Source organism: Rhincodon typus, chromosome 7 (assembly GCF_021869965.1).
Source record: "Rhincodon typus isolate 14 chromosome 7, sRhiTyp1.1, whole genome shotgun sequence".
Lineage (NCBI taxonomy): Eukaryota > Metazoa > Chordata > Chondrichthyes > Orectolobiformes > Rhincodontidae > Rhincodon > Rhincodon typus.
In genome coordinates, this window is record NC_063338.1 from 14,850,961 (window position 1) to 14,871,778 (window position 20,818).

General features: G+C 41.1%; 1 protein-coding gene across 3 annotated transcripts in view; it reads right to left on the minus strand.

The window, feature by feature from the left end:
• The window catches only part of adarb1b (adenosine deaminase RNA specific B1b), a 614,030-nt gene that overhangs the window by 90,580 nt on the left and 502,632 nt on the right, over positions 1 to 20,818 (minus strand). For all 3 annotated transcript variants that reach the window (XM_048599470.1, XM_048599471.1, XM_048599472.1), the window contains one exon: positions 4,894 to 4,977. In XM_048599470.1, the coding sequence (XP_048455427.1) occupies positions 4,894 to 4,977 (84 nt within the window). The remainder of the gene's footprint in view (positions 1 to 4,893; positions 4,978 to 20,818) is intronic.

A 20,818-nucleotide genomic window follows, 5' to 3' on the forward strand; every position in this document is an offset into this window, starting at 1 on the left:
TAGGTTTTAGGTTCAGTTCTGAGCAGAAGCCTTTGGGGCCTCAAAAGAGATGGAAGCTTCACTGAATGTCTCCTAGCTGCTACTTTCTCTTGATGTTTTTTCTTCCTGGATTGGAGTATTGCATGTGAGAATCTGTGTCTGAATTTGCACTTTTTTGCCAAGGGGTGTGTCTATGGGATGTTACTATATTGGAATAGTTAATTAGTAATCAGTACTGTATCTATTACTCGGTTAACTTTTCCAATAGTTAGGTTATTCTAAATTCCTCTTTGTTTTGTTTGTATTTTAACTCTAGTGTTTAAATAAATTGTGATTTGCTTAACATCAACTAGTTTGACCAGTCGCATTGCATCTGATACACAGCACTTCACATCTACCTTTAAAATAAGAAAAGTTACGGTCTAGGCTACATTCTTAAAATACTTTGAGGGGTTCTGGTCTGGTCCATAACATTTGACACTGCAGCACTTTCAAGTAACTTGAAATCAACAATGAACAAGCACTGGATTCATCCTAAACCCCACATAAAAATGATATGCTTGTGATGTATATTTGACAGGGTCTGGAGATTTCACCGAAAATTATTCTGTCATGTCAAAATCAACTGTCTTGTGTATTTAAATATGTCCCACTGGTTTGTTTCTAAATTTAAATGAAAAATCTAAATGCGAACATGGAATTAAAATCTGGCCTTTCACCACAAGTTCATTCTATTCAGAGCTATAAACCATTTTAGAATGGAACACAATCTAAGTGCCATCTCTTTTCTGCCTCAGGTACTGTCTAATGGTTCATTTCTTTGACATTTTTTAAAATTAGAATTTTACAATAAAAAGGGTAAAGTTTTTTTTAAAAATTACTAATTACTTTTTATTAAAAGATTTAAAATATAATGAAAATATCGACATTTGAATTCCTGGACCAACCAAACTGAACTTGCACAGAAACTAAATGTAACAGTTCAACTCCAGGTCCCCCTACCATCACGCTTTCTCAAGGCACACTTCCTTTCCAATCCCAACCCAAGCTAAACACACAACACAGGAATATGAACTGCTGCATCACCATTACCAATCCCACTCACCAACTCAGAAACTTTTCTCTCCCTCATTTCAACCAGGCAGACATTTCCTACTTTACTGCTCTCCATCCTCTCACCATCACCACCAACCATTTCATGACAGTATTCATCTCCTTCCTCAATTACCAAATCCAAACAGAGACACCCAATTAATATGGCCATTGTTCTGACCTGAGTCCCCACTTAACACCGGGTCTTCTCCTTTCCTCAGTTCAACATGCTCATCTTCATAATTTTTAATCCGGCTCAGAATTCTTCCCCACAAAATCCTCAACCCCTTCCATCTTCAGTTCATAATGGAATTGTCCGACTTACTCCCACACAACAAGTGGGTATTACTCTCTCAGCGACACTTCTTTTGGACTCTACCTCCTATTAACACTAATGGTATGAAGTGCAATTTGTTGGTGGAAATTCTCAAATACAGATTTCAGGCCTACTATCTGATCAAATACACAAGCAGCACTGAAGGGGAAGGTGCCTTGTCTACAATGAATTCTAGCCATGGACAATGCCATAGGACCTTCCAGTTGAGAAGCAGGAACACTACCACTGTGCCACAAGGTCCTTTTTAGGCAGTTCAACAGATACTAACTCTACACATACATTTGAAAGAAAAAATTGCATGGCCATGGAGAAAGAAGGTGAATGGGATCAGTTGAACAATTCTTTCAAAGTCCTGTCATGTGCACACTGGGCTGAATGGCCTCCTTTTTAGTGTTGATGCTAAATGGCTGACTTCCGCCCACGTGAGCTGCTTGCACCTTGATATAATGCAATTGAATGTGACTGCTAATACAAAAGGCAGTTTCCAGGTGAGCTTTCCGATTTCAAAGCTCATTGTTTTAGTGCTAACACGCCCACTATAAATGGCAGGGACTACACATCGGTTTGTGCAGACCAAGAAAACGAGTGTTACTACCTTAAAGTTACGAAGTCCTGTCTGACTATTCAATGCTGTTCAAGCTCAGCACTGAGTGCTAGCTGCAGGGTTCTCTGCCTGTCCTTGCACCAGTCACTGTAACTCTTGCCTGCCAATTGCCAACTGCTCCCTGTCCCCAACCCCTACATGGGTTTTTCAAAGAATCTGACATTGATTTCTGATGTTACCTCACACTTGTTTTCTTGATTTTCTTTTTCTGTCTATGAATAACATTTTTGAGAATCTTTGGACTGTATATGACTTATGGCCAAAATCTTTCGAACTTTCCTTGAGTAATCCTTGGGACATTGATAGGATGCAGAGCTGGACTGAGAAGTGCCAGATGGAGTTTAACCCTGAAAAGTGTGAGGTGATTCATTCTGGAAGGACAAAATTGAAAGCAGAATACAGGGTTAACGGAAAGATTCTTGGCAGTGTGGAGGAGCAGAGGGATCTTGGGGTTCATGTTCACAGTTCCCTGAAAGCTGCCACCCAGGTGGTCGAGTTGTTAAGAAGGCGTATGGTGTGTTAGCTTTCATTAGCGGGATTGAGTTCAAGAGCCGTGAAGTTATGCTCCAGCTACACAAAAGCCTGGTTCGGCCACATCTGGAGAATTGTGTCCAGTTCTGGTCAACTCATTACAGGAAAGATGTGGAAGCGTTGGAAAAGATGCAGAGGAGATTTACCAGGATGTTGCCTGGAATGGACGGAAGGTCTTACGAGGAAAGGTTGAGAGAGCTAGGGTTTTTCTCTTTAGAATGACGAAGGATGAGAGGTGACTTGATAGAGGTATACAAAATGATCTGAGGTATAGATAGAGTAGACAGCCAGAGACTTTTCCCTAGGGTGGAGGTAGCTTTTATGAGGGGACATAGTTTTAAAGTGAAAGGAGGTAGATATCGGGGAGACGTCAGAGGTAAGTTCTTTAATCAGAGAGTGGTAGGGGCGTGGAATGCATTGCCGGAGAGGGTAGTGGAGTCGGCCTCATTAGGGGCATTTAAGCGGCTATTAGATAGGCACATGGATGATAGTATAAGGTAGCAGTGGAGGTTAGATAGACCTTAGGTTTCGGGTAAAAGTTCGGCACAACATCGTGGCCTGAAGAGCCTGTACTGTGCTGTACTGTTCTATTAACAAACTAATTCCATCAACATTTTTAGTTCTTCAAGCAATGTTTCCCAAACCTTTTCCCTCTATGACCCCATTTAAATGACTCAAAGTTCTTGAGACCCCAGGTCTAACCTGTAAGAGCAGGGAAGAGAAGCTGTTGCTCCAATACAACACACAATGAGTTACTTGCTCTGTTTATCACTCTCTCACACTCTCCTAATCCCTTACACACTAACTCTCATTCTCTATCACACGTGTATGACTCTATGATTATGACATATTTCCTCAGGTTCACTTAGTCACACTCACTCTCTGTCACTCATACCCACACACTCATCCACAATCTCATATTCACTCAGTCACAGATACTCTCATTCCCTTAGTTACGTACATTCACACACACTCTGTCACATAAATCTGTCTCTTGCTCACACTATGGCAAGAAGCCATTTGAAGTCAGGGTGCATGGCACGTGGACCTCAGGCATCAAGGGTGGCAGGAAGAATCCAGTTTCAGCCAGGCTGCATCAGTGAGTTGTCATCGAGGAAGGATATTATTAAATTGGAGAGGGTTCAGAAAAAATTTACCAGCATGCTGGCTGGACTGGAGGGTTTGAGTTATAAAGATAGGCTGGAACTTTTCCACCAATGTGTCGAAGGTTGAGAGGTCACCTTATAGAGGTTTATAAGATTATGGGGGGCATAAATAAAGTGAATAACAATGGTATGTTCATGGTGGTGGCAGAGGAGGGAGGGGGCCGTTCAAAACTAGAGGAAATATTTGTAAGGTGAGAGGAGAAAGATTTAGAAGGGATCCAAGGGGCAACTTTTTACACACAGAGGGCGGTTCGTTTGTGAAATGAACTGCCAAAGGAAGTGGCAGATGCTGGTACAGTTACAACATTTAAAAGACGTTTGGACAGGTAAATGAATAGAGGGATATGGTCCAAACACAGTCAAGTGAGACTAGTTTAGTTTGGGAAACTTGGTTGGCATGGACGAGTTAGACAGAAGGGTTTGCTTTTGAGCTTTATGACTCTATGACAAGGAAAAGGAAGAAGACATTTTCAGTCGGGCTACATTGGCAAGCAGACATCAACAGAATCAGAATTTAGGTTGTGGAACAGCCATTTGCAGGCACGTTAACTCACTTAGTAAAGCAGGTTCCAGCATGCTCCAAAAGAACCATCCAGTAAAAGAGCGAGGCAAGAAACAACGGAAGAACATCGCTGATTCTGTTGCATCCTCATGGGCCACTTATTACTTGTGTTCAGACTAACAGCAATCATTGGCTCAGTAGCCTGTCAATAGAGATGGTCTGCACAAAAGTGTTTGCTTTACTTACTGCCATCTTGACTGTCAGAGCACTCAGCCAATGAGCACGGGACCAGCTGTTTAGCAGTACTGCAACCACACTCCTGGACCCTTCTGCATTTCATGACCACCAGTACAAGTTTGGGAGTCACAACTAGAAAGTTAATCAGCAAACCCCAGAGTTCAAAACCCACAGTTTGGAAAGCCCTGTCCTCACCTTGCTCAATCACTTTTTGTGCTTGTGCAAAGCAAAATCTAAAATTTATCTCAATTTACAGTTAGGAAACAATAGCTAGTGGCACAATCTGAAAATGCATTGCCACACCAGATCATTAAAACACACAAAACTGGCCTGGTGTGTTATCTGAATGGATTTGCAACATGGAGAAGTTCAAGGTTTGGGCATGCTATAACAATGGCCAGTAAAGAGCCCCATGCTCATAACCTGAAATAGTTAGCACTCTTACTCATATTTTCACCATCCTCATCATCCACATCCAGGGTAAAACAGTTCTGCTGGCTTCTCAACTGTTGGCAGCCAAGTGATTTATCTGCAAGATAATAAAAACCAGAATGAGAATTTTCATCTGAATTAGTCAAGCAAACATTATATTCAACAGCACAAGAGGGACTGAAACTTGAACTCTGAAGAAAAGGACAGAACTTATCCAAATAGAATTAAGTGAAGTTCTGACCATTGGAGTAGATTTAATATAAAAACAAATACAGCAGGTCTGCGAGTATCATGGGACAGAGAAACAATTTTGAGTCTTAAATGTTAAGTGTTTCTTGCCAAATGTTGCCAGACCTGCTGAATTTCTCCAGCACTTTCTATTATTATTTCAGATTTCAAGCATTCGCAGTATTTTGCTTTTATTGAAAGATTTAATTTTGTTTATTAGCCCCCAAAATTATTCAGGTTTACCCATTTCCCAAACAGGATGTGCACAGGCAAAGATTCTCTGGCTATCGCCACTGCCCATTCATGCTTCCTCTTCATAATCCTTATCTTTTCTTTGCTGGCACTGTGCAGATTTGTAGATGGAAAATAACAGCATTGCTTAAAATAAATAAGTAGATGTTTCAATCCCCCTAAGAAAATGTAATCAAAAAAGTTTGAGTGTTTTTGAGAATTCACTTTTAGTCATCCAAATGAGTCTTTGGGAAACTGGGTATCAGGATAGATGAATACACAAGGTCATAGTAGAGAAGGAAATTAAACTTGATGATGATAAATAGTAATTGAATCCAAATGAACTGTGATGTAAATTGGTATGTCAATTTACTTGAATTTTACCATAGTTTAGCCACTATGGATAAAGAAGGTAACAAATCTAAAGCTCATTGGGATATTGACCTGCAATCTGTTCTCTGAAGTCAGTTGTGTTGGTGCTGTTCATTCTCTGAGCTCAGAGGCATTAGTACTGTGCATTTTCCAAACACTAGAGTCAATTCTTACTATGCTGTTAACATTATGCATTCTCCGGTTTCGTACCAACAATTCAAGTGTTTAGTACTGTATGCTCTCTGAAATCAGCAGCAATAGGATCATGATTTGTCATTGTGCCTTGGCTGAACTCAGCTACCTATCTGACAATGCCCAGATCAAGCTACACCTTCCAACTAAACAGTACAGTCTGCCCACATCTTGGCAGAACAAAGTCTGCTGTTTCCAACATTGTAATAGAAACAGGAACAGCTAGCTCCGAACTGTAACTCTTGATACTTGAAATTAAGTGCAAGTCACAAGTGAAAATGGAGCATTCTGGTGCAGCATGCCATCGATGAAGCTCTGGAAAAGAAATGATGTTTCATAGAACCTTCACCTCAAGAAAAGTGAAGGTTAAAATCACACCAAAAAAATGCAACTGTGAAAAAGGTCATCTTCAGAAAAGGTGTGCCTTAGGACAGTCAAATAAAACCAAAATCTTCAAAGCCAGTCAGATGAAGCAACCAACTCACTGAGCTCCCATCATTCTTTCAGCAAATTTTTCACACAAAACGCGTGTTCAAATTGAATTGAAGATAAAATTTATCTGCAGATACCATGTGTCGATTTGGCTGGCACAGGACACACTTGGAACAAAATAGAGCATTTTGATATGCACAAAGGCTCTCTGTAACTGCAGTATCTTCACTGGGCATATGTTGGGCTGGGAGTAATTTGAAGATGAGAGAAAAAATATTTGGGAGTATAGCAGAACAATTTTGATATACAAATACATTTTTAAGATAAACATTTAACAGAGATTAACATAATGTCAGAGGGATTGGCTACTTTTCTCAAATAGCCAAACAATTAAGTCAAAGTTTTGAACCCCGGGACCTCACACTCGTCTTTGCTTGTTTAGCATCTAGTTTTGCGCGGGCTGAAATTTCCTCCAGCTTAATATTAGGAAGACTGAAGCCATTCTTTTCAAGTACCAACTCAAACCCGATATCTTTGTCAATGATTTGGTTCTCCTCCGTGTCAAGTTGCACTGTTCACAACTTACACAGAGTCCCACTCAACCCCAAGATAAGCATTATATCCCACTTGGGAAAATGCACTGATTCTTGAGCCCCACTACTCAAGAGTCACTTTAAAAGTTAATGATTCAATCAAAGTGAGCAAAGTTCCCAATTTATCTGGTTAATGGAATTAGATTAACAGAAAACACTGACCGGGTTCCTGTAATTAACAAAGACTATTGTTTGTTACAAATACACACAGGTAATGTGAAATATCAACATTTAACTCCACTAATTTAAACTTTATCCCTCTCTTAAACCTCTGCACACACATGCAGGCATACATGGACAAACAAAAAACACTAGTGTTATCGGTAGAGGGAAAGAAATCTGGAGAAACACAGTTCAATATGACCGGTCCATAGGATGTTCCTTGTGCTCCCCAAGATCTACTGTTCTGCAATCTTCTTTCTCCAAGTGGCACAAGAAATAGATAGACTCTTAGTTCCTTGTTAAAAGCAACTGCTTACATCAACTCATTGGAGAAAATAACTGGATTTCTTCAGGATTCAGGTACTTTTACTGCAGAGAGATAAAGACACAGAACCTGCTCCTTCCAGTTTGGAACACCTCTGCCCCTGTATCATTGACACCCACAAGCTGTTCTGCTGTCCAGGAGCAATCAGCAAGTTGCTGCCAGGCTGGTAATCTTTGGTATGAACAGCTGGCCACAATTACACAAGCCAATCAGCAACCTGTTACTGGTATAATCTCACTCTGCACACACAGCATGGTGCCATGCTCTCATCCCTCCTCACTCTCTGCTTGAAAATTGCAGCAGTGTAATCACAACTCATTATGAGTTCCCATAATTTGTAATTAAAAGTACAGTAACTTCTTCCACAGTCCTTAGGTTTAAAGGAGTCTATTTTCCATGTCAGTTAACAAACAAAAAGAAAGAAAAATAAAATCATGCTGTCTTTACACAAGACCTGACTCCATATGCTCTCCATCACAGGGGCCAAATACTTCCACCTGCCTTTGCATCCATTTCAGCTATTTATATTCAAGACTCCAACAAGTTCAGCAAATCCATCTCCTTGCTGATTCATCTCCAAAGTCTCATATTTTTACTTTACATCTTTGTATTTCGTGACTTTCAGAGTTTTGTTATTGCTAATATATGTACCCTCCTTGAACTTGACAATCTCAGTTTGAAAATAGAGACCTAAGAAGAAAATAAAATGGCTAAAAAGCGACAATACACGATCACCTAACATAATAGCAATCACAAAATGGCTTCAGTAAACTTATAAGCAGTAAAAAGGCAGTCAAATGAAAACTGGAGCTGCCAAGACCCAAACAGTGAAATATACTTATGGCAACATGAGGTATGGTTGAAGTATGAAGCGTGCACTTTGCATGCGTCATTACTAAAGAAGAGACGTGGATCACGGCAGTGAAAGATGAAGCAGTAGAGACATTGAATCAGATAAAATATAAAGAGGTGAGATTTAAAAGGAATGTGATGTTAATGTTCTGGGGACTAAAAAGGTCAGAACTACAAGGGAGCATGTACCCTGTACTGCAGATGAAAAGAGAGGGAAAGGCTCAGGGCTTTTTGCTTAGCTTCTGGAGGATAGAACAGTTGATCCCAAGAGGGAGCATCTATCTTGGGGCTTGGTTGAGATTGGAATAAAAGTCAAAGTGACATCACATGAAAAGCACGAAACATGAAAAGCCTATCAAAGAGGGAGGCAGGCAAAAAGCAGGTAACTATCGGCCAATTAACCCTAGATTTATTGTTGGATAAGTATTGGAATCAATTATTAAGGAAGTAAAAGCAGAGCATCTGGGAAAACCATAATCTTATCAAGCAGAGTCACATGGCCTCACGAAAGGGAAATCATGTCCAACTAATTTATTAGAGTTTTTCGAAGAAGTCTCAAACACAGTCAATTGAGCAGAACCAGAAGATGTGTTGAATTTGGACTCCCAAAAGGCATTTGACAAAGTATCACACAAAACGTTAAGGTTGCTGAGAAAGGCACAAAACAGTAAGCGAGTAAATATTAAGTTAATAGGTGGAATCAGAAACAAAAACAGAAATTGCTGGGAAAACTCAGCAGGTCTGGCAGCATCTGTGGAAAGAAAGCTGAGTTAACATTTCGGGTCCAGTGGTCCTTCTTCAGAACTGACTGTAGCTAGGTAAAGGAAAAGGCTGATGATGGGATTGTGGGAGGGGGCAGGAGTAAACAAAGGTGAAGCTGAAGTCCAGGCAGAGGGAACAACAGCTGGACAGACAAAGGAATGGGTCAAGGTCAGCCTGGGAGAATCAATATCTGATAATTGGGACCATTCGTAGCTGACAATGAGTTGTTTGTAGTTGCAGATCATGTGATAACAAGGCCTTGTGTGTGGGGGTTGGGGTAAGGTCATGGGAGGTGGTATTCAGACCCTAAAATGATTGAACTCAATACCAAGTTCCAAAGGTTGAAGGGTTTAAAATTGACTATGCAGAGATATTCGACAAGCTGTCAGTACTTAAAGCTGATAAGACACCAGGACTAGATGAGATACATCCAAGAACACTGAAAAAAAGAGTGTGGAAGTTTCAGAGGCACTGGCAATAATCATTCAATCTTCTCTGATTTCAGGGTGGTGCTGGTAAACAGTTCCAACCATTCTAGACTGTTCTCATAATTAAGGTTTATCATTCCTGAAACAATTCTCGTAAACCTCTCCTGCACTCTTTTCAATGAATTCACATTCTTCTTAAAAAGTGTGGTGACCAGAACTGTAACTGACATCTAACCAGCTATGTAAGTTCAACACAAGATCTCTGATCTTGTACTGTTGTCCAATTAATTAAGCCAAAAATACTGTATGCTTTATTTTCACCCATCTCTACCGGTTCTGCCATCTTTTAATTATTTATGCACAAAAACACCTGGGTCTCTCTGCTCTTTCACACACTTTAAGACAGTACCTTTTAATATTATGGCTCCTTGTTCTGTGCATCAAAGCGTTTCAATGTAGAATCCACTGCACTGAATTTAATCTGCCACTTATCTGCCCATATCACTAGCTTATCAATATCCTTTTTTAGTTCTATACCGTCCTCCTTACAGTTCACAATTCTTCCAAGTTTTGGTCTGTCTGCAAACTTTAAAATTGATCGAGATCTTTGTGTTTTTATATATTTATATATTATATATATATATATATATATATATATATGTGTGTGTGTGTGTGTAAAAAAGGAAACATAGATTCCCATACTGATCTCGAGGAAGTTTACTAAAAACCCTCCTCCAGACTGAAAAATACCCAGTAGCCATGATTCTGTTTCCTGTCAGTTAGCCAATTTTATGGCCATAGTGCTACTGTTGCTTATATTCCATGGCCTATAACTTCATAAACTCTTCTGCGTTGAAGACCTTTTGAAAGTCCATATATTTCTCAACAAAAGTCCTGCCCTCATCCTTCTCCTTGTTAGCTGTCCATAAAACTCCACAAGTCAGTCAGAACAATTTTCCCTTAACAAATCTATGCTGACCTTTCAGAGTTAATCCAAATTTTCCATGTGACTGTTAATTCTATTCCAAATAATTGTTTGTAGATGGTTTCACAATGAAATTGCACTGTTTGGTCTGTAATTGCTGGGGCTATCTTCCCAGCCTACTTTGAACATGGGAACAAAGATTGCAATTCTTCAGTTCTCCAACATAGCCCTTCAGAATTTCTAAAGGAGGATCATATCGGATTCAAAACATTAAGTCTATTTCTTTCTCCATTGATGCAGCCAAAACTGCTGAATTTCTCCAGTGCTTTTTGTTTTTATTTCAAATTTCCAGCATCCATAGCCTTTTGCTTTTATTTGACTATAAAGTGCTCCACTGGTTGGAGACATACCTGGCACATAGGAAGATGGTTGTGGTTGTTGGAGGTCAGTCATAGTCATCTCAGCTGTAGGACATTTCTGCTGGAGTTCCTCAGGGTACTGTCCTAGGCCCAACCATCTTCAGTTGCTTCATCCAGCATAAGGTCAGAAGCTGGATGTTCACCAGTGACTTCACAATGTTCAGCACTATTCATGACTCAGATACTAAAGCAGTGCATATTCAAATACAAAGCGTGGTCAACATCTAGGCTTGGGCTGACAAGTGGCAAGTAACACTCATGCCACTCAAATGCCAGGCTATGACCATACAGACAATCTAATCACTGTTCCTTGACATTCAATGGTGTTGCCATCACTGAATTTCCAACTAACAACAACTTGGGAGGTTGCCATCGATCGGAAACCCAACTCGATTTGCCATATCAATACAGTGGCTACAGACCAGGTCAGAAGCTAGGAATACTGCAACGAGTAACTCACCTGCTGAGTCCCCACAGCCTGTCCACCATCTTCAAGGCACAAGTCAGCAGCGTCACTGAATACTCCCCACCTGTCTGATGAGTGCAGCCCCCAACAACACACAAGAAGCGTGACACCATCCAGGACAAAGCAGCCCGCTTGATTGGCATCACATCTGGAAACATCCATTCTCTCCACCACCAATGCTCAGTTGCAGCAGTGTGTACTTTCTTTAAGATGTACTCCAGAAATTACCCAAAGATGGCACTTTCCAAACCCACGACCACTTCCATCCAGAAGTACAAGGACGGCAGATTCCTGGGAACATTAACAACTGCAAGTTCCCCTCCAAGCCACTCATCATGCTTACTGTAAGCAGATTGCCATTTCTTCAATGTCAATGGATCAAAATACTGGAATTCCCTCTCTCCGGGCATTGTGAGTCTACCTCTAGCACATGGACTACAGCGGTTCAAGAAGCCAGCTCATCACCACCTTCTCAAGTGCAACTAGGAATGGGCAATAAATGCTGGCCAGTCAGTGATGCCCATTTTCCATTAGTGAATTGAAAAAACTATTTCTTTTGACAAGGCATTAATTAAATTAGAAGGCCAATCATAATCTTTTTTCCTTAGAACTGTTCCAGCATAACTAAACAAGACAGTCATAAAGACTATCCCTGACTCCTCCCTTCCCTTCCTTGACATTTCTGTCTCCATTTCTGGGGATAGACTGGCCACTAATATCCATTACAAACCCACTGACTCCCACAGCTACCTGGACTATACATCCTCACACCCCACTTCCTGTAAAGACTCCATCCTATTCTCTCAGTTCCTCCGTCTCCATCGCATATGTTCAGATGAGGCCAACTTTGACAAGGGAGCCTCCGAAATGTCCACCTTCTTCCTCAGCCTAGGATTCCCCAGCTCCGTTGTCGACAGGGCCCTCAACCAGGTCCGACCCATCTCCCACACTTCCGCCCTCACCCCTTCTCTTCCCTCCTGCAACAGCGATAGGGTTCCCCTTATCCTCACCTACCATCCCACCAACATCCACATCCAGAAGATCATCAGACGCCATTTCCACCACTTTCAGCAAGATGCCACCACCAGACGTATATTCCCCTCCCCTCCCTTGTCCGCCTTCTGCAGGGACCGTTCCCTCCGGGACACCCTGGTCCATACTTCCTTCACCCCCAACACCTCCCCACAGTCCTACGGCACCTTTCCCTGTAACCGGTGAAGGTGCAACACCTGCCCATTTACCTCCTCCATCCCCAGTATCCAAGGGCCCAAACATACCTTCCAGGTGAAGCAACACTTCACCTGCGCTTCCCAGAATCTAGTCTACTGCATTCGCTGCTCACAATCTGGTCTCCTCTACATTGGGGAAACGAAGCATAGACTTGGCGACCGTTTTGCAGAACATCTCCGTTCTGCTCGCGAAAAAGACCCTGAACTACCTGTTGTCTGCCACTTCAATGCACCACCTTGCTCCCTGGCCAACATCTCTGTCTCCGGCTTGCTGCAGTGTTCCAGTGAAGCCCAAAGGAAGCTGGAGGAACAACAACTCATTTTCCGCTTGGGGACCCTACAGCCCTCTGGACTCAATATTGAGTTCAATAAGTTTAGGGCCTAAACTCTCCCATGTCCCAGCCCCCCACCCCACACACCAGGCCTTGTTACCACATAGCCTGCCATTACACACCCCCTGTTGTTAGTCACTAACAGTCCCCATTAACAACTGTTCACCCTCCCAGCCTGATCGTTAGCAACTCCTTTGTCTGTCCAACTGTCTTTCTCTCTCTTTGGGCTCTATCCTATCATTTACTCCCTACCCCACCCACCTCCCTGTTTTCTGCATATAAACTGACGTTTTCCCAGAATTTTTCCCATCCGTTCTGAGGAAGGGTCACCGGACCCGAAATGTTAATGCTGTTTTCTCCTTCACAGATGCTGCCAGATCTGCTGAGCTTTTCCAGCAACTTTGTTTTTGTTCCAGTCATTAAGATTAAATGGACCAATTCTTTAAAACATCCTAAAACTACTTAGAAGGCAAATTTCATTTAACTAAGAAAATGTAAAAAGAATTAGCTTATGCACTGTGGACTTTAACTTAGAGAAAAGCAAAGTATTCATATTTTTAATGTTTTCTAAAACTTATGGAAAATTCTGCTTTCAAGCTAGTGTGAACCGCAACAAAATCTCATTAACAATGGCATCTTTAGCCTTGACCACAACTTACTTACAGCGATAATGATGAACCATAATGATGGATGTGGATGAGATGAACAGTTCAGGTTCAGCATTTGGATGATCTGTATGTTGAATATGAATGTTCCATCTATGAGCATTCAGCTGACTATGAACATGACCTTTGATCCACTTCTGTTATAGCTGAGAGAGAATTGGAACTAACCACTCACCATTTGTCATTTTGATATTAGACTGCAACAGTTTCCCTCCAACTGGTTTTTTTCATTCACCCTTGTATGGACATTGTTTTGCCAGGGTTTTTCTTTACTTCTTTCACAGAATGTGAGTATCACTATCGAGGCAATATTCGTTGCTGATCCCTAACTGCCTTTGAGAAAGTGGTGGCATGCCACCTTATTGAGTCACTACAAGGTACTCGATGTAGGTACACTCACAAAGCATCAGGGTAAGAATTCCAGGATTGTGACACAGTTACAGCGAAGGAATGGCAAAGTAGTTCCAAATCAGGATGTCCTGTTGTTTGGAGTCAGTCATGCAGATTAAAACGTTCTCATGCATCTACTGACCTTACCAAATGGTAGAGATTATCCGTTTGGAAAGTGCTGTTGAAAGAACCTTGATGAGTTGGTGCAGGACAGCTTGTAGTTAGTAACACATTGCTGCCATTGTGCATTAATGGTGGAACAAGCACATGTTTAAGATGGTCCAAGGGGATGTCAAACAACAGGGCTGCTTTGTCCTAGATGGTGTCAAGACTGGTTTTGGAGATCCAGCTATCCAGACAAGTACATTGTAGATTGTGGACAGATTTTGGGAGGCAAGTGGTGAATTACTGCAACAATCCTGTGGAGAATATGGAACCACAGCGGAGTAAGACAAAGGCAAAGTGAACTACTGACCGACTACTCTGGCAATTGATTTAAAATGGAAGTTTCATGCAAACGGGAGTGGGGGTGCTCTACATGGGTTTTCTCTAAGAAATGAACTCTTCGTAGCAAGAGGTACAAGGGAGAGAATAAAAGTCCTGGATGGAGAGGTCAACTTGCAGTGAGACCAGCAGCAGAGGGATGTCACAAACCACAATCTGATGTAAGTGAAGAGGAAGAAGTTGATTACTGAATAGAATTAGTGAATATTTCTAGTTTTCAAAGAAAAAGTAAGGTCTTCAAGTTTGTGTTTAGGTGTCCAGTGTTTTTCTTCTTTCTTTCCTTGAAAGCAACTTAAGTGCATTGGTAGAGTGTGAGATGAGTACTTTGCATCTGTCTTTACTCAGGAAAAGGAGGATGCAAGTACAGAGCCTGAGAAGATGGAGTGTAAAGTTCTTGAGCAGATTAATCTAAGAAACAAGGAGACATTGAAGGTTTTGGCAGATTTAAAAGTGTACAAATCCCCAGATCCGGATGAGATGTATCCCAGGATGTTGTCAGAAATGAGAGATGAAATTACAGGGGCCCTGATCCAAATTTTCAAATTGTGTCTGGCCACAAGGGAGGTGTCGGGAGACTGGAGGACAGTTAATGGTGGTCCCACTTTACAGGAAGTATTGAAGCAATTTGAGGAAATTCTTTTCACCTAGACGGAGGGTTGGGGCTCTGGAATGCACTGCTAGGAGGGTTGATGAGGGGAAGCCTCACACCCTTTAAAAAAGTACTAGAATGAGCACTTGAAATGTCATAATGTTCAAAGTATGGGCCATGTGCGAAAAAGTAGGATGAATATAGGTAGTCGTGCATTTTTGGCAGTACAGACTTGATGGTTAAAGCGCTCTTCTTACCTTATAAATTTCTGAAGTATTAGATTGATACAGGTGATTTATTTTTCCTCTTTTAGTTGAAAAGAGCAGTATAGCGGTACACTAAAGTTTAAAGAGCAGGGAGTCCTGAGTAATTAATTTATAAATGATGCTGCTGAACACCATTGTGATCCACAGCGAACACATCTTTACTAAGTGTTTGCAGTTCAGGGAATTTCAGATCCAAGTTGAGGAGATGCAGTCTACAGACATTGCACCACATAATGGGAAAGGGAAGGTTACCTGGATACTTTGCTCCAGAGGAGATCACACCTTTTTTGATGAGGTTGTTCAAAGTTGGTCTGTGATCAGGAAAGTGTGATTGCAGGTGAGTCAGGTTTGAAGACCCAGAGTCTGCAGTTGAAGAGCTTTGAACCTTTCAACTGTCCAACAGTTACAAGGTCCTTGAAAGCTGTGCAGATGAGAGTGAAACTGCAGGGAGGAGAAGCAAACTAACCATGGCACCTTGGTACAGGGAGCCATTCAAGTGGGGGATAGAAATAGAAATGTGGTTGTTATATAGGACGGTGCTAATTACTGGGACAGATATGTTCACTGCAGCCCTGAGCACGAGTCCCACAGGGTGTGGTGTCTATCTGGTACCAAGTTTAAGGACATCTCGAGGCTGAAGACAAATTTAGAGAGGGAAGGCAGAGTTCCAGTAGTTGTAGAATACTGTAAACAGTGCTGGAGCCATATCGATGCAAAGGTATACCGGCACTGGAATAGTCCAGAGTAGGTTCACTAGGCCAATACCAGTAAGGAGGGGCTGTCTTATGAAGAGAGGTTGAATTGATTGGATCCGTACTTTTTGGAACGTAGAAGAATGAGAGGCAATGTTATTGAAATATACAAGATTCTTAGGCAACTTGACAAAGTAGATGTGGAAAGGTTGTTTCCTCCCGTAGAAGAATCTAGGATCAAAGAGCACAATTTTAAAAGGAAGGGGTTGTACGTTTAAGACAGAGATGAGTAGGAATTTCTTCTCTCAGAGGGCAGTGAATCTGCGGAATTCTTTACCACAAAGGGCTGTTGAGGCAGGGTCATTTAGTATATACAAGACTAAGACAGACAGATTTTGAATCAGTAGGGACACTGAGGGTTATGGGGAAATAACAGGAAAGTGGAGGTGAAGATTATCAGATCAGTCATGATCTCATTGAATGGCAGACCAGACTTGATACGCTAAATGGTTTACTTTTGCGTCTGTGTCCACTGTGATGAATGAACATTGCCTGTTACTTGTTACACCAAGACTGAATGTCGTCTGAATCTCACTACATGCAGACATGCATTGTTTCAGTATTGAAGTGGCAAAAGTTGTTGAACACTGTGCAAAGTTATCAGCAAATGTGCCCATTACTGATGGAGGGAATGTTATTGATGAAACTGAACTTGGTTGAGGCTAGGACATTACCAAGGATCTCCTACACTGATACTTTGAACTGAGAAAAACCACAACCATCTGGTTTTGTGTGGGTTTGACTCCACCAGTGCAGAAATGCCTCCTTCCAGATTTGCAATGGACACTTGGTACTGTACTCAAAGGTTGTCTTAATGCCATGGGCAGTCAGTCTCACCTCCCCTCTCAAGTTTAGCTGTTCTTTCCATGTTTGAACCAATGTTGTAATCAAGCCAGGAGCTCTGTGAGCATGGAGAAAGCCAAACTGAGCATCTGTGAGCAGATATTTGCTAACTGAGTGCCACATGATGACATCTTCTTAGCTGATTAGACATTACTTAGCTGATGCTCAAGTGTAGACTAACAGGGCAATAAGTGGTTGGGTAAGATTAGTGTTACTTTTGTAGGCAGGATATTCCTGGGCAATTTTCCACAAGGCTAGGGAGCTGCCAGTATTGTAGCTATGCTGGAACAGCTTGGCTGTGTGCAGCTAGTTCTGAAGCACAAGTCTTAAGTATTAGTGCTTTAATGTTGTCAGGGTCCATGATGTTGCACTGGTAGAAATTACTAACTAAAAAACTACAGTTGCTTGGGGCAAAAAATTGACACTTATAGAAGTCCTTTGTCTTATGGACTTGCAGCTATGTTACTTACATTAGACATATAGTTTATGATATGTTACACTAATCCAGAAAAGGAAACCAAAGGAAAGACAATTTTATAAATCATTCTGGTATGGATGCAAACATAAAAATTAATTACTCAGGTAATCAGATAAAACAGTAAATCACAAATACAATTCAGTCTCTCTGCACAAGCAGTTTCATAGGACGTGTATGACGAGCAGAGAATATGGTTTCTTTCCCACAACTCAGCAGATCTAATTGCTCCCATGTGATCTTCAGTTATGGCCAGTATGAGACATGAAATATTCTTGACTGTAGAACATCCAAGATATGAGAATCACAACTGACACAATTTAACCACAAAATTCAACACCGTTATTCCAACAACTTAAACTTGAAAACAATACAGAGATTTAAATCATATAGTCACCCACTTTAGTTAGTCAGACTAGGGTGACCATAAGCCAATTGGATCAGATCTGATGAGGACTGATCTCATTACACAGGATGTCTCCAATTGATTGTGTTGGTCTCAATGGTGCTGTTTCATTGAGCCTTTTTAGTCTGACTTTATACTTGGACTACATGGCTGTCACCTTCAATCCCTTTGAGGCACTGATTAGTTTCTAGAGCACAAGCTACTATATTCTGAGAATTGTCAGCTCCCGATCTGCAGCAAATCTAAATGAATCTTAAAACATTTTCTTACAACTGACTGTACACAAGATATCCGTTAGCTCAGTTCGCTAGATAGCTGGTTTGTGATACACAGTGACGCCAACAGCGTGGGTAACCATAAAGGACTCTTGGTCTCAACCTTTCCCCTTGCCTGAAATAGGTTTAACCTTCAGATTAAACCACCACCAGTCATCTCTCTCATTTTCTCTCTAATCAGAAGAGCAGCCCTGTGGTCTAGTAAGATTACGGTGACATTGTCTTTTATGTTGTTAAGTGAAAATTAAAATGACATATGCTTATGCAACTTTTAATTAATTATGGTAACATCATTGGATGCCACCTTCATGAAATGTAAATAATAATCATTGCTACAACATCACAAGTAGTATGAATTAGTGATATGAAGTGCTTAAGTATGGCAATATGTTTAATTACATGCTTGACAGAGACCAACTTCTTTAAAAAAATTCTGTTTCTTTCTTCAGTGGATGTAGCAAAGAGACTAAAACCTTGATTATACACTCAGTCACATTTGGCCAATTTGACAGAGCACCTAAGCTTATCCAAGTACCATGGCCTGACGATAAACAGCAAAGCTACACCCAAGAATGATACCCAAGTTAGATTAGTTACATCAAGTCATGTGAACAGTGACTTAAGTTGTGTCTGGCAGTCCAAAAGCATCAACACAAAGCTGGGAAAACATCTTTTGTAGAGTGCTGCACTCTTTGGGTGCAAGAGTTTGACTTTGAAGAAAGACTAAGTTAATAGTTGTGGAAATATAGGTATGGCAAACGATGCCTCAGATTGAACTGGATGGACAGGAGGACAAATTAGTAGGCTCAATCAAGAATCAAAGCTAATTACAGTTTATAGAGAAAAAAGTATTGAAGTATGAACACTGGAAGATCCGACAGCCTTATCCTGGCAACAATTGAAGGAATTAACAGAAGTGCAAGAAAAATCAGATGGGTGGATAACATTGACACATGGACTGAAGGAGGCTTGAAGAGATCCAGAGAAGGAACAAGACAATTCCAATAGCCCCAGTAAGGCAATGACGTAAACAAACAAGGGATTCTTGATGGAGCAATGAAATTCTGAATTGTGATTATATGGGAAGCTATAATCCACAACTATATCCCCTTACCCCCAAATAAACACATTGATACAACAAGGCAATGCATCTCTGCAGAGTTGATTGGGCTTCGAAAATGAGAAAAAAAACCCTTTAGGCCAATGGTCCAAACTCATAAGATAAAATGGAATGACTTCGCACAGTTCCCAGAGTTTCCTTTTAGTAAGATCAAAATACAAACCACTGTGGAATGATAGAAACTCTTAACACCAGGCTTCAGTTCAGATGGAAAGTCAGTCAGACATAGTTCTTTTGAAACAAGCAAGTTTCAGCTTTCAGAGTTTCTGAGGTAGCCTGATATTTGGGAAATTTCTCAGGTTCCCAAAAATACTTCACAGAGAGATCTACGCTTAAAATTTCTTCTTATTTTTCAGGGGAGAAGTGTGTGTGTGTGCACGCACATGTGCGAGTGAGAGAGAGAGAGAGCGAGCATGAGAGAGCAAGATTAAAAGACAAAAAAGAAATAGTCACTTATTGCGCATTTTGGAGGTCTCTTCCTTCAACTCCAGTGGACCTTGCAATGCAGGTTCATTGTTCCTCAGAAGTGGAGTCGCAGATAGTCAGGATAGTGAAGAAGGCTTTTATGCTTGCCTTTATTGGTCAGTGCATTGAGTATAGGGGTTGGGAGATCATGTTGTGGCTGTACAGGACATTGGTTTGGCCACTTTTCGAATACTACATGCAATTCTGGTCACCTGCTTTAGGAAGAATGTTGTGAAACTTGAAAGGGTTCTGAAAAGATTTACAAGGATGTCATCAGGGTTGAAGGGTTTGAGATATAGGGAGAGGCTGAATAGGCTGGGGCTATCTTCCCTGGAGCTTTGGAGGCTGAGGGGTTACTTTATACAGGTTCATAAAATCATGAAGGACATGCATGGGGTGAATAGCCAAGATCTTTTTCCTCCGGTGGATGAGTCTAAAACTAGAGGGACATAGGATTAAGGTGAGAGGGGAAAGATTTAAAAAGGACCTAATGGTCAACTTTTTCATGCAGACAGTGGTGCTTGTATGGAATGAGCTGCCAGAGGAAATAGTGGAGGCTGGTACAATTTAAAACATTTAACAGGCATCTGGATGGCATATGAATAGGAAGGGTTGACAGCATATGGGCCAAATGCTGGCAAATGGGACTAGAGTAACTTAGGATATCTGGTCAGCGTGGACGAGTTGGACCAAAAGGTCTGTTTCCATGCTGTACAGCTCTATGACTCTATAAGTGACACACCTTACTTGATAAATTCTCACTAAACTTGCCAGAAAAGTTGGGACTTGTGTTCTTACTGGAATGGATATCTTTAAATGTTGTCAGAAGACTTAAGTGCAGTCAAACAATCACTTTGGCTCAGAAAACTAAAAACTGACTCAGAAAATCAGAAATCAACTCCAGAAGAATGTTGAGGCACAACCTTCTGCACTTAGACCCCATCTCTTGCAAGCCAAGTTCATCTAGCAATTAAAACAATCAATTATTTATTTGTCTCAAAAGATTTCCTTGTCTCCCTTCCAGAGTTGCTTTACTTATCAGTAATTAGCAGGTGAGTTACAGTCCACATTACTGTTGAACAATCCCAAGAAATCCAAGGTCTCTTCAAAATCTTGATAAACCCTTTTTAATTCACAATGTCCAAATAGTTCCTGATTCTAGTTCTGCACAGTTTTTAAAAATGAATATGTATACCGCAACATGGCAACATAGCCTGCACTGTCTGCTTGATTCAAACTG